This window comes from Fragaria vesca, linkage group LG6 (assembly GCF_000184155.1).
Source record: "Fragaria vesca subsp. vesca linkage group LG6, FraVesHawaii_1.0, whole genome shotgun sequence".
Lineage (NCBI taxonomy): Eukaryota > Viridiplantae > Streptophyta > Magnoliopsida > Rosales > Rosaceae > Fragaria > Fragaria vesca.
The window spans coordinates 28,188,835-28,203,048 of NC_020496.1; the positions used below are offsets into that span (position 1 = coordinate 28,188,835).

Sequence of the window (14,214 nt, forward strand, 5' to 3'; positions counted from 1 at the left end):
AATGAGGCCCATGCTATGTCCACTGTCTTTTCAAAGTTCAGTGATAACGGTTTATTCCTTCAATTAGTATAGAGTTCATCAGAACGTTCATCTGCATTTGCTTGTAACATGTTTGCCTGATTCTTGTAACACCCTGTTGGCCTTAAGGCTCTACACTTATAGAATATAAATGGTATTAATTATCGTATTTGTTTGGTTTATACCAAGTTGTTAACCATCTCTGTCTGTTGACTCTGTTCATAGGGGTTGGTTGGTTGATTTTCTGATGTGTAGAGGAAGAGTTAGTTCGTTGGCGTTAATCTGCAGAGCTATCTTGTGCTCGTGCAACGCTTTTTGTTGCAGGGAACCCAATGAGATGCATGCTCTTCAATAAAGTCGTTATATCTCATTAGTTATCTCGATTATGAAACATTCATTTTGATGCATGTGCCCACAATAAGTGGTGGTCTCTCTGATGATGAAGTTAGCCTGGGGATGTAAATCAATGATGGAAGAACTAAATGTAGAGACATTTTTAAAACAAGCCCGTGCTTATCACGCAGTAGCTTCTTCGTTAAGATCCGACGGGAAAATAAGGTAAGAAACAACATTACATGCGCATAGCACAAGGTAAGAACTAGAATTGATTGGTTTCTCTGATGCTCTCCAGGGTTCTCTTAAGGCATAACTTGATCATCCTGGTCTTGTGCTCCGTGTTGCAGAAATCGATATATGGTCGAGAAGTGAAGGGTAAAAAACCCTTTTAATCTGGCAGAAAAGACAAAGGTAGAAAGAAAAGCTAATGGAGCAAATCGAGAGCAATTGACACTTATACCTTTACTATTTTGATTCCCTTTGTTGTCATATGATGTGTTTATTCATATAGCATGCGCCACTAGTGACTATGAAATTCGACTAGCATGAGTAAGTGCAGAAGTTTTTGTATATTGAGGATTTACTAATGAAGTAGAGAAAGCCAACACTAGAGACTTACATATCAACCAAAGATGGCCTCCACTGGTTCTCATCTTCCGCTCACCTTGGTTGTCATTATGCTTCAGCACATTAACCATTGCTTCTTTCCAAAAGTATTGGAATCATCACCATAGATTTAAGTTAAGAATAAGACTGAATAACCTTATGCTTGATACCAATGAGTAACCTTATACTTGATACCAATGAGGATGATGAGTTTTTTTTTTTTTTTTTTTTGAGAGGGAGGATGATGAGTTTTGATATTCATCTCACTCACATTTATTTAAACCATTCATAGTGGTCTGTGTCGATTACTATGTATAGAATTGCATAAACCAAAGGCGCCTCCGGTTTCAACCATTAAAAAAAAATTCGGGTTTTGGACTATTTGAGACCCAATTCGGACCTATACAACGTCACCATGACCTCACCCCAAGCTTAAGTTGCTCACTTCTACTCTTGTGCTCAATCACAACTCTCTTCTTCTCTCCTTGGGAATCGGAAAAACTCACCGGAAAATTCGATAATGCCCGGCGTCACAGGTCCCTCAGATTACTCGCTGGAGCCGCCTCGACATCCGAGCCTCAAAATCAACGCCAAGGCTAGCCTTCTTCTTCTTCTCCGATCAGTTCACTCTCTTTGATTCTGCAAAACTCGTTCGTTAAACTTCAATCCTTGACTCGATTTTCAGGAGCCTTTCAACGCCGAACCGCCGCGCTCGGCTCTCGGCGCCGCTTACGTCACTCCGGTGGATTTGTTCTACAAGAGAAACCACGGTCCTATTCCAATAGTGGATGACATCCACAGGTCTATCTTAAATCCCTAAACCGAGTTTCAATTTCTTACGTTTTTCAGTATTGCTGACTCGCTCTGCAAATTTCAGTTACTCTGTTTCCATAACTGGATTGATCGAAAATCCGAAGCAGGTGTTTTTCAAGGATATCATGTGAGTTGTGTGAAATAGTTGATGTGGATTTTGTTTGTCATTAGTGTAAATGGATTGAGTTTTCGTGTGATCGCAGGGCGCTTCCTAAGTACAATGTCACTGCCACAATGCAGGTATCTTACTGTTATGCATTTGGTTTTGCACAAGTTTATTGTGTTATTCGATTGCGGTGTGATTTGATTCGGTGTGGATTAATCAGTGTGCAGGTAATAGAAGGACAGCTATGAGCCAAACTCGGACTGTCAAGGGAGTAGGATGGGATGTTTCTGCTATAGGAAATGGTTTGGTGCTCTTTCATTGTTTCATTTTGAATTTTCACTGGTTGCTTTTTGCTTTCAAGCTCTAGCATGAAGCATTGATGTCTTGTTCGAATGTACCAGCGGTCTTTGAGTTCCCAGCTACATTATATATCTGCATGAATATCTGTTATCTATCTTTTTTTCTTGTCTGAGAAGTTTTTGCTAGTATGAATTTTAACTGTTATAAATTTTCTTCAAGCTCATTACAGCTGTATGGGGTGGTGCGAAATTGGCTGATGTACTTGAACTTGTGGGAATTCCGAAGTTCACTGGTGCTACTAAATCTGGTGGAAAACATGTTGAGTTTGTAAGCGTTGATAGGTGTAAGGTACAAGCTTGGATACTTAATCACTGCTTTGTAGTCATTCCTTTGGTTTTGAAATGTTTTCTAGTTGACAAATAGATGTGACAGCAAAAGGAAATTATGTATTAACTCTAATAGTTAGAGCAATGATTACAACTTACAGGAGGAAAATGGAGGCCCATACAAAGCATCAATTCCACTGATTCAGGCCACAAGCCCGGATGCAGATGTTTTACTTGCTTATGAGATGAACGGAGAGGTTTGTTCAGCATAGTAGATGTTCAGATTGTGAATCCTACAATTATGCCATTTCTTCAGCTTTGCATGTCAATCACCTGTTTCTAATTTGTTGCTTGAGTAATTGAGTATTTGGTTATGTACCTGTTTCATTTTGGTCCGGCTTGTAACTTTTTACTGTCTCGTTTTCATTTCTACCTAGTAGACTGTCACGTAACCAATTTTCTTGCGCATACAATCATTACATCGGTCTGATATTGGGTTTTGTTTTGTATTCTCTTATCATGTGAAGACCCTAAACAGGGATCATGGCTATCCATTGCGTGGGATTGTGCCTGGTGTTATTGGTGCCCGTTCTGTTAAATGGCTTGATTCGATTAACGTCATTGCAGAGGAATGTCAGGTCAGATTTGGATTCTTCAGGCTATTATTCCTTCAACTTTCTTCTTCCTACCATATCGCACATTTTTAACGATTTGAACCTACCTAACAACCTTGCAGGGTTTCTTTATGCAAAAAGACTACAAAATGTTTCCACCTTCAGTAAACTGGGATAACATTAATTGGTCGACCAGGAGGCCACAAATGGATTTTCCTGTCCAGGTATGGAGAGTCAATCTTACCTTGTTCGGAATTGCCACGAATTTTCTTAGTCTGTCTATTTGGCTGACATAGGATATTGATGATTGACAGTGTGTAATTTGCTCTCTAGAGGATGTGAATGCATTAAAGCCTGGAAAGGTTAGTTCTAATTTCAATTTTTTCCTTCTCTCTATGCAATTGAATGTCTATTGTTTACTTTACATTATGGCATGCAGAGACTTATTTTTTTTTTTGCTGTTATAGCTCCCAGGTCCAATTTAATAAGTCTTTTTGAGCATGTATGTAGAGGTCAAAGATCTCAAGTGTTTTTACCTTCTCATAGCATACGTATTTGATTGCTTATATCGCAAAACAGCCTTTTGAACTGACTGCAAAACTTTTAAAATACTCAGTTTTCCCCTGTATTCTGTTTTATCATGCAACCATAGTAATTGGTTGGTTTCTTTCTACTTGGCTACTCCTTATGCATTACACACTTCCTTCTTGATCATGTTTGAGACTATTGATTTGCTGCCACAGTGTCTGATATGGTGGGAACTGTGTTTTACCAGCAATGGGCTTGTTGGTTTTAATCCTTCATAAACATGGGTTGTACAGGTAAAAGTTAGTGGGTATGCAGCATCAGGAGGTGGTCGTGGGATCGAGAGAGTTGATATTTCTGTTGATGGTGGCAATACCTGGGTTGAAGCATCTAGACATCAGCAACCTGGCATCCCATATATTGCTGAGTCCACATGCAGTGACAAATGGGCATGGGTACTTTTCGAGGCCATGATTGATGTCCAACAGAGTACCCAAATTGTTGCAAAAGCAGTATGTTTCGCTGATTCTGATAACATATTATTTACAGTGATACAATTTCCTCATGCTAGGAAGCTTACATGCACCAATTGATATATAATCCTCGATGTCAATTTTGTGAATATGATGCCTACCATCTATAATAGCCCATATCCGAAGTTACGTTTGTAGCTTTCAGAGTTATCTAATGTTTTTGACTCTACTAGCTTATCACTGCAAAACCATTATCATATAAGGGTTTGACCAGTGGTTGGACTCTTGGCTCATTAGACCTTACACTCACATGGCCCTTATTTTTAAGCTTTACCTAAGTTTCTAGCGATGATATTTGTAATTTTGAACTTATCATTTGCTACTGAGGCATCTAATAACACAATCTCTGTCTGACCTATAACTCGGTCGATATGAACACTGGTTCAAAGAATTAGTACAACCATAGAAGCAGTGTTTAGAAGCATTTTCCTTATTCAACTAATTAAACCTCCTATCCTAGTATATCATGCACCATTAGATGTTTGATCTGCGAGATGCTTGATTATTGTTAATTTCCCTTTGTGAGATTATGTGCTTGTGCTTTGACATCCTAATTATAATATCAACAAACCAAAAGCTGACTTTGTATGGCTATATATTATATAGGCCTGAATGTAATTCATATGAATATGAAGGTACGTTGTTACATCCGTGAAGATAGCATCAGATATTAATCACATGTTTCAAAATTTTAACACATGCTTGTGCATTGGTCTGCAAGGCTACTGGTTTTTCTGGTTGAGTTGCCAAAATACTGTGAGCATGACCTTTTGGTAGACTTCTAGCACTGGAAAATTCAAGTTTTGACCATGTGTTTGAACTTGTGAAACTTCTTATCCTTGTTACCTGCTTCATTGACATGTTATGACTCAGTCCTGTTACATCTTGTCGTAATAGTTAGTGTATTTTATACACATTCAATAACAAAATCACAAATAATGTGTATAAATTGTAGTTCTTTTCCCGGAATTATATATGCTCAAGTCTCACGGTTCTTGGCATCTTTGATGTGCAGGTGGATTCAGCAGCAAATGTACAACCTGAAAAAGTGGAGGACATCTGGAACTTGAGAGGGATACTGAACACTTCATGGCATAGAGTACAAGTTCGAGTTGGCCACTCAAATTTGTAGACCAAATTAACAAGAGAAAAACTGAAGGAAAATAATACGTAAAATACTTGAAAGTTGTAATCGCTTTCTGTTTGGATAACATTGACCACTTCTCTTACATTTTCCATGTGCAAGTAATAAAATGTTTATTAGTTTGCTATCAATGTTAAGACTTCTAAGAGGGTTGTTGAAGAGTATTTGCCTCGGAACATTTAGTTGGTGGTTGTGTTTAAGTTGGTGTATATATATACATTTCAAATTAGCATTCCCATTGCAGAAAAATCATCCCCTACATCTTTCAGATTCCACTTCTGAAGTTTTTCATTAACTGCATTACGAGATCATTTGCCACCCCATGGAGATGGAAGATTCGAGCTGTTGTTGAAAACATCAAAAGAGGATTGCTTCTACCTTTGACTCCATTTCTTTTAGCCATCTCCATTTGGAGCATACTTCACAGCTGCCAAGTTAGGACATTTTCCTTAACTCCAGCTCTGGTTGGACTTTGGAATCAAAGTTTGCTACCTTGTGCTCTTCCTGCTTCAATATTGCAATAGAAATGGTTTCCTCCTGAAATGAAAAAGACCGAAGTGTAGCAAAAGGTTTTACTTTACAAGGGTTTAAACCTGAAGTCTTGGAAGGTCTTATTATAACCTTCCCTTTGGTCTTCTTCTTCTTCTTTCTGATCGTTTTGTATTTCTCTTTGGCTTTACCTGGCTGCCGTAAGCCTACTAAAAAGATCATTGAGAAGCTTTTGAAGCAAATTGATATAGGAAAGATGAAGAAGTAGTACCTTGTTGGACTCAACAAGGATGTGGAGACGAAGGATCCAACTGGTGCAAAGGTGACTACGTCTGCTGCTAGAAGTGAACTCAAGTCTTCTTGTGACTTAGCATTGTTACGCACCAAGTCTTGTTGCCACTTAAGTCTGCAGATGAAGTCATAAGTTGTAAATTGAGTACTTAGTCTCTTACAGTGATTAATTATAAGATTAATTACAAAAGACCCCTAAACTATAAAGGCATCTTCAAATACGCTGCGTTAACAGTTAACAATTTCATACCTCACTGTTAAAATCTACCGTTAAAACAAAATATATTCCCCGCTTTACAACAATAGGACTTGAACCCGTGAGGGTGGGCAAATATAAGGAGTCAATGAAACTATTTGTCCATGCAAACGTGAATATTGAGAAACCTCTTACAGTCTTACACTTACTGAGTTACTGGTGTGCATGTTGTCGTTAATTTTTTGAATTAGCTGCCAATTGGTTACTTAGAGTATTTTTGCCAAGCTTGTCATATTTTTCCAAGAAAAACAATTCAGATAAAACCCCGATTCTGGAAGATTGGCATGTATATATCCTCAACGATGACATAATTTAAGATTGTCTTTTTCCAACAAAATAATAAGGACTAATTGTCTTTTTCCAACAAAATAATAAAGACTAATTTCAGTTTACCCCATCAACTTTAGGTCGATCATCATGTTAGTTTATTTTCTTTCAATTTCATCAAAAACACCATTCGAGTTCCAATTTTCATCAGCCGTGTCCAAACTTCCGATTTTCAACCAATTCCCCGTTATGTGATGACGTGACATTAAGAAGAAAACCAAATTTGAAAATTGTACCTATCAGAACTTTTCTCTCAATTTATTTGTAGTGCAAACCGTTTAATCAATTTATTTGCACATCTCTTAGAATTTTTTCCAAATCAATTTGCTCCAAAAACTTCTCCATCATCTTTTTGCCCAAATCAATTTGCTCCGAAAGGTTCTCAATGATCTTCTTTTTTATAAGAGCTTCAAGATTTGTTTTCTTCATTTGCTCTCCTGGAGTTGTTGCGGTGGTTAGCAGCATTGCATACTCTTTGCTTCTGGACCACTCATCAATCTCATAAGCACGTAGCAGGGGCACAGGTTCTCTTGCAAGAGCATCAAGAGCATCCCTGGACAGCATCAGTCAAAGGAATTAATGCTAGGATGTGTATAACACAACACTTAGTGATATAGACATGTATAATGTTGCTTACCCACACTGCTCTGTGGGGAATGAAGAAGAAGCAGCGACATAAGCACGAGCCGCTGCCAAATATGCATCAACATCTCGTTCTTCTACCATGGATGGAAATCCCGCGGCTGCTTTCATTATAGCAGAGATGACCACCTGTTGAGGGCAGATCAAAATGGATGTCGGATTGTCAAGATAACTAATGGGACGCAGCAAGTTTATTGGAAATCATGTATACCTTTGGGTCTTGTGCAACAAGAAGCGATGCACGATCACAAGATAGGTCTGATGCTCGACGCCAACGAAGTAACTCTTTCAATGGATTTTGTTGAGGCACCGAATCTATTAAAAGCACAAATAGTTATTATCAACCAAACAAATGTACGTTACTATTAATTTCTAACTATCTTACGTAAATGGAAACACACACACACACAGAGCATGGGCCTCAATTACATTCGCTAAGCTTCAACGTAGGAAACACTTACCAGGCATAGTCACAGCTATAAGGACAGTCAAAGCTGCAAGTTTGAACAACACATAATGACCGCATTTCAGATGAGCCAACTCACGAGCGAAAACAGCCTAATTTCAAGATGAGCACCAGAGTTAGAAATTGCATAATTTGAAGACAACAATGCTACGAACCTAACACGTACATAACCCCCGAATCAGACATGCATAGATTTGCATCATGTACCTATATACATCTCATAATTTTACAATGCATATATACGTATTGTACATAGAGCTATGTGCCAATGTAGATCTTAACTTCTACAAAGAATTATTAAACTTTTAAAAAATAATAGAGATAAATGATTACCTGCAGCTCTTGTGGGGTGAGAAGGTTAAGAAGACTAGAGTGAACAACAACATAGGGTGTGTCTAGTCCAACTGCACGAGCTAAAGGTACATCATGCCTCCGAATGTAGAGTAAAGGTGTCGTGATATTGAGGATCTCGGCAGTCTCAGCCATCAACTTGTATGTATCAGAATGCTGGCAAAGCAAAAATTGTATTGTATAATTCATGCATCAAATCTTAATATGGAAAGAGAAAATAATCCTCAGCTCTTTAATTGCTTCTTCTCAACTCCTCCACGACATAAGTTAAACAGATGAGTGCTTATAAAAGAATCAGGGGACCAAAAACAAGTTTTGTACTTGCAATCCAATACATGAGACTATGAGGAAAACATGAATCGAGATGCAAATAGATTTCAAATAATGATGTATTGAATAATCATCTGCAAGGAAACATGGCAGGAAAAAGAAAAGAAAAAAAGAAAGTAAAACCCTTGTATCAAATCCACAACTCCAAATGAAAAAAAAAAATGAAAAAAAAAAAGAACATATTACTGAGCTGACCTTTTCTTCTTAATATATGCAGAAATAACCAGAAGAAATAACAAAAAATCTACTTTATATGAGCAATTAATAGTTCAATACACCAAATGCAAACAGATTTTTATATATCATGGCATCATGAATCATCCAGGCCAGTAATATATGCAGAAATAATCAGAAGAAATAACAAAATTTACTTTATATATACGACACTTTCAGAGCAGTTTTATATATCAATATATCATGCTAATCTCCAGAAAGTGAATAACCTGAGTCGGACCGGCCAGAACGGACGTGCCATCATCCTCAATTTTTTCTGATGGAAACGCACCTTCTGCAAGGAAAAGTGCGACTATATCTGCGATGCCAAGAAATCAAGAAAACAAGAAAAGATAGAGCCTCTGACAGATACAAATTAAATTGAACCTAGCTTTTTCAGAAAATTAGAAGCCCCATTACCTTTGAAAGCTTCTTCCATCTCAGCCGAAGAACCTGGCTCTGATTTATACAGCCGAATGCCCTGCACAATACAAATCAGACTTTCATTTGGTAATGAAAAAAAATAAAAACAAAAATTTGTCTCTTTTCTTGCACAAAAGAAAACCCTAAACCAATATTCTCAGTCTCTCAAGTATAAAGGAAAACAGGGGAGCGAAAAAGAAGTCGAAATCGAAGCGGAAAAGAATGAACACCTCTAAATCTAGAGGGTGGCGATAGTCATCGGCTTGCAGATTGGGGAAGACCATCTTCGAAGAAACTCGGCATACCGGGAACCGGCGGACCTCGTTGGTTTTGGGGTGGAGAAAATTCTGAGAGCCAAATCTTAAGCAAGGTGAAGCTTTGGTGGTAAAACGGAGAGGACTAGGGTTCTGGCTTAGGTAGCAGAGAGAAGAGAGGGACGACAGGGAAGCCATAGAAATCAAAAGCACAGTTGAAGAGAGGGAAGAGAGGAGAGCGACTAGGGTTCTGCCTTAGGTAGAGAGCTAGAAGAGAGGGACTAGGGTTAGGTAGAATGAAAATTAAAATGACAAAACTTGCAAGGCAAAAACATAAGATGTGGAAAAATCTATGTGTTTTTGGTATGTAGATCCTTACTTGATTGAACATCTTCTCCCTGCTCGGGCAATCTTCGTCAATCATACTCTTTCAATGCGATCTTTATTCTTGTGCCATCTTTGGGCATGCCATACGCCGGAACTAGACTATACCATTAAGGAATGCACAATACAAAATCAATTTTACCAAAGATTAGTTTTATAAACAAACCTAATTCTATAATCTCTGTAAGAGACTAAGAGGAGTATTACTAGGGGTCACTTATACAAACTACATCTCTAGCTTGTACTGCCAAAAGATTGACAAGTCAGAAGTTCTCAATTTAAAACTTATGACAAAAATTATACTGTACATAAACATAGAGCATTGACACATTATGAAAATCTGAGAGCATAAGTGGTTACTTAATTGCTTTGGCATACAGAATCCCGAATACTGGGGAACTTACTCACTGAGCCAAATCTCAAGCAACGCGATGAGACTTGGGCTCAATAGGGCTCTGGTTCTCAGGCAGCTGAAGGAAGAGAGGGACAGGGAATCGAAGCCATGGAAGAGAATGTCTGGACTTGTGAACAGAGGGGCCCGAACAAAGGGATCGAATACTTAGACGTCATCGTTTGTAGCTACTACGGACAGTTTCACAAATGCCCAGTTTGTCCACCATTTTCAGCTTCCTTCATCCTTCAACCCTCACTTATATATCTCCAGCTTTTGCTCTCATGCAATGAAATTTTGACTTAGCAAAAAATGTGCAACGGATACTTATGACTTACATTGTGAAGAAAGATGACTCCGATAATTATATATCATTCCATTGTGGAGGCGATGCAAAAGGAATATACCATACAAAATGAGTTCATCAGGGAGTATCAGTTGTTATGTAACAACGTAATTCTGTAATGTAATCATTGTAAAAGACTACCGCAAAAGAGACACAAGCCAAGAGTACTCATCAAATTACAACTTATGACTTCATCTGCAGACTAGACAAGATATTGGATTTTTCGACACTCAAACAAATACCGGAGAGATCATTGGGCATTCTCATTCAAAATGCCATGGGAGAAAAGGTAGGTTTTCTTTTAGCTACTTTACAAGTTAAATTAATCACTGACATTTAGTGTGGCATTATGGTCAATTCTTGTACTAATCATCTTCTGATTGTGAACTATGCAGGTGGGGAAGTCCATACAGCTCCTATCAACGTTTCTCGGGGGTTTTGTAATTGCTTTTCTCAAAGGATGGCTTCTCGCCTTGGTTCTACTATTGTGTATTCCTGCACTTGGCATTTCTGGTGGACTCATGTCTATTATCGTTTAATTTCGAAAATACAAAACATTTACGTATTTAAGTGGCATGGTCATTCCATCTAGGTCTCCATTTGCTAGAAGCTTAGAACTAGCCTTGCAGTAGTTGATGTAGTTGATGCAAGTAACGGAACTTGTGAAGGTACGTACTTCTTGAGGTCATTAATTGATGCCTTTGACCTTGTCACCTTTGTGACACACCTAACTAATTGCTCAAGGAAGTCAAATTATGTTAAACCCTAGCCTAATTAATTCCAAAAATTATGGTAATTAAATTTTTGAGAGGGGGCGGGGGGTAAATATTTGGGTTAATTGACCAGCATGTACTTCACCTTACTTTTCAGTGTTTCTATTTTAGTAAACACAAGCATGCATCTGCCTTCCCCAGATATCACCAAATCAGAGTCAGGCTTTGTGCTCAGAGATTTCAAATGATTATGCAAATTAATTAACAGAGATAGCATGGGTTCCTGCAATTCTGTTTCCAACTTTCATGTTCGGAATGATAACTTAACCAAGGCGATTAACAATGGTGATCCTCACTCACCAATATTGATCGACACTTTCTTTTTTCCCAAAGCGCACATATACATAATGCATTTAGTATGTTCGACTGTGTAATTATTAGCCTAGCAACCCAATTCCTTCATGTACTGAACCAAGGGATGAAGGGATATATAACTGATACTTAAAACATAACTATAAACTAGTTGGTTTAGTTTGTTTATCTTTTCCACAAATACAGTATTTCTTCTGATGCATCATTCAATGCAATACTAACGAAAGTTACCTTTCTTAAATCCATGGGTTATGAAGAGTTAACTGGTTCAACCTTTTGGATATATATATTAATCAACTAATTCAAGTAGAGGCAGCTACTAGGAGATCATGGTTGTTATGTCGATCAGACCTAGGTGAGTCCAAGGTGCTTTCCTAGCTAGAATTGCTTCTGCAACTTGTGGGAACCATGCTTCACTTTTTCTTTTTCCTCCTTACTGCTAAGGAGATGGTATGATCTATGATCTATAATTTATTGTGTGGTTGGTTAATGCTTGTTCAATCCTATCTTGTAACAAATTAATAAAATTATCTTGCAAACAGTTCTTAGCAAACTTAGACCCCTAAATGATGCTTCACCCAAATTAACTTGAATTATATCCATGCCTTAGGTATTGTTGTATAAATGGGACAATAAACATAATCCAGTACGTATCTCTTCCTCTTCTAGCTTTTTCTTTTTAAGGCAGGCAATGCGTTTGATTATGGAGATTTCACAAAGTATATATTCAATCCGAAATAGAGTTATGGCATTGAAGTGGACCTCGATGCGATCAGAATGCCTTTGCTACATCTCCTAGTTTGGTTCAACGTACAATATATGACTCTCCTTTGCAGAGAACTCTTTGAAGATGTTGTTGCATTTGATCTGATGTTCAACTTGTTTGTAGATGCTGTTGCCATATTCCAAATTCTAGGTTTAATTAAATATCATATCAGTATCATTCTGCTATCATGTTTCAAACTCTAGTAGTACTAAACATCCATTTCAATTTGTTTACTGAGCTCCTCATTGTTACTGGATATATACCCCCTAAACTCATCACACAAGGTCACAAAATTCATCATATGAGCCAAAGAGGACTGGTGTGCCATGGGACATTAATTCTTGGGTTACAACCTCCATTGTCATTATACTTGATTTTCCGATAATCTAGTCAGATCGTTTTGGCTAAAATTAACTGTCACTACTAGGAAAAAAGACATATGCGATGAAAAAATTTGCTTTCGTCTCTTAAGTAACAGTTGATGCTACGAAAATAGATTCGTCGCTTTAGTAAACCTTTCTGCGATGAAAAACTACTTCGTGGCATAAGTTATTATCTAAGCGACGAACATTTATCTAAGCGACGAACATTTATCTAAGCTTCGTGGCATAAGTTATTATCTAAGCGACAAACATTTACCTAAAAGACGAAGCCTACACTTAAGAGATGAATTTTTTTTCGTCTCTTCAGTTTTTTCTTAAGCGACGGATAAAAGACTTTCGTCGCATAAAAGTTTAGCTTAAACGACAAACAATTTGACCTAAGACACGAATAATGAACAGAAGACACGAAATATTTTCATCTCTTAAGTTTTATCTCAGGCGACGAAGGAAGGATTGTCGTCGCATAAGTTGTTTCTTATGAGACGAATTTTATTACTAATACGACGAAAGTTTCGTCGCATAAGTTTTTTCGACTTTATATGTCCTTCCTCATTGCCCAGATCTAAAACAGAAGCTCAAAACTGGGGAGATTTTCATTGTTGGCTTCACAAATCATCAAATTCGGACTTCTAAAACTTTGTCTATGCCTCTACTCGATCATCATTGTTTATAGCTTGGTATAATCTCATTCTCTCTTCTTTTCACCATTTATGTTCTATATTTTCTGATGAGTTTTCTGGTAATAGATTTCGGTCATTTGTACGTTGCTAGTATTGTTTGATGATGATGTTGTTTGTTGAAGTTATTTCTCTTTGTTTAGACCATGTTTCCTCCTATTCCAAAAAGAAAAGAAAATAGTTAAGACCATGTTTTCTGATAACTTTTTCGGTGAATAATTCCGATGTTATAAAACATGCTATTGATGTTATATTGGTTATATTTATATATACAATCAGGATCGAGAGCGAACGTCCGTGAAAATGTTAAATTGCGGACGGAAACGTGTCATCTTTTCATAGGTTCTTTCATTTTCATTGGGTCCCTCCACTCACATCTCCTCCTCACTCCTCTATATCAAACTACAGAGCTTTTGACTGCTTCTTTCATATACTTCCTCCCTCTTCTCTCACCGGCTTTTCCTACGCTTCTTATCCCTAAATCTTTCCCCCGATTGCCTCTGTGTGATTGTGTCAAATTTGATCTCAGTCTTTCATGCTTGGATTAATCAATATTCGCTATCCGATTGAGTTTGACTAACTGGAATTTGAGTGAATTTGTGGAAATCTGTCTATTTGATGGAGAATTAATATTGTGGGTTTGCTTATGGTATTTGTTAGTTGAATGTTCTATTGGATTTTGGAAGCGCTGAAGATGACCTTGTGAAGTTGTGAGAATGGTGGAGGATTAAGGGAATTCGTATACGACTTCTTCTTCTTTTTTATTTTATTTTATTTTTCTTTTCTTTCCGATGGAAGTATATGACTATAGAGGGAATA

General features: G+C 37.6%; 2 protein-coding genes across 2 annotated transcripts; one reads left to right on the plus strand and one right to left on the minus strand.

Annotated features, from left to right (window-relative positions):
- Positions 1 to 1,331: 1,331 nt before the first annotated feature.
- LOC101290785 (sulfite oxidase-like) lies at positions 1,332 to 5,565 on the plus strand. The gene is made up of 12 exons (XM_004303927.1): positions 1,332 to 1,555; positions 1,646 to 1,761; positions 1,838 to 1,900; positions 1,977 to 2,013; positions 2,100 to 2,181; positions 2,409 to 2,527; positions 2,667 to 2,762; positions 3,033 to 3,143; positions 3,242 to 3,343; positions 3,434 to 3,481; positions 3,941 to 4,156; positions 5,193 to 5,565. Exons 1-12 carry the CDS (start codon positions 1,481 to 1,483, stop codon positions 5,307 to 5,309), a joined length of 1,182 nt encoding a protein of 393 aa, XP_004303975.1. The 5' UTR covers positions 1,332 to 1,480; the 3' UTR covers positions 5,310 to 5,565.
- A 1,401-nt stretch (positions 5,566 to 6,966) lies between these two features.
- Positions 6,967 to 9,393, minus strand: LOC101315174. The gene is made up of 8 exons (XM_004305860.1): positions 9,259 to 9,393; positions 9,107 to 9,167; positions 8,917 to 9,005; positions 8,126 to 8,299; positions 7,788 to 7,884; positions 7,538 to 7,641; positions 7,322 to 7,455; positions 6,967 to 7,237 (listed from the first exon to the last, which is right to left on the minus strand). Exons 1-8 carry the CDS (start codon positions 9,391 to 9,393, stop codon positions 6,967 to 6,969), a joined length of 1,065 nt encoding a protein of 354 aa, XP_004305908.1.
- Between the last annotated feature and the right edge of the window lie 4,821 nt (positions 9,394 to 14,214).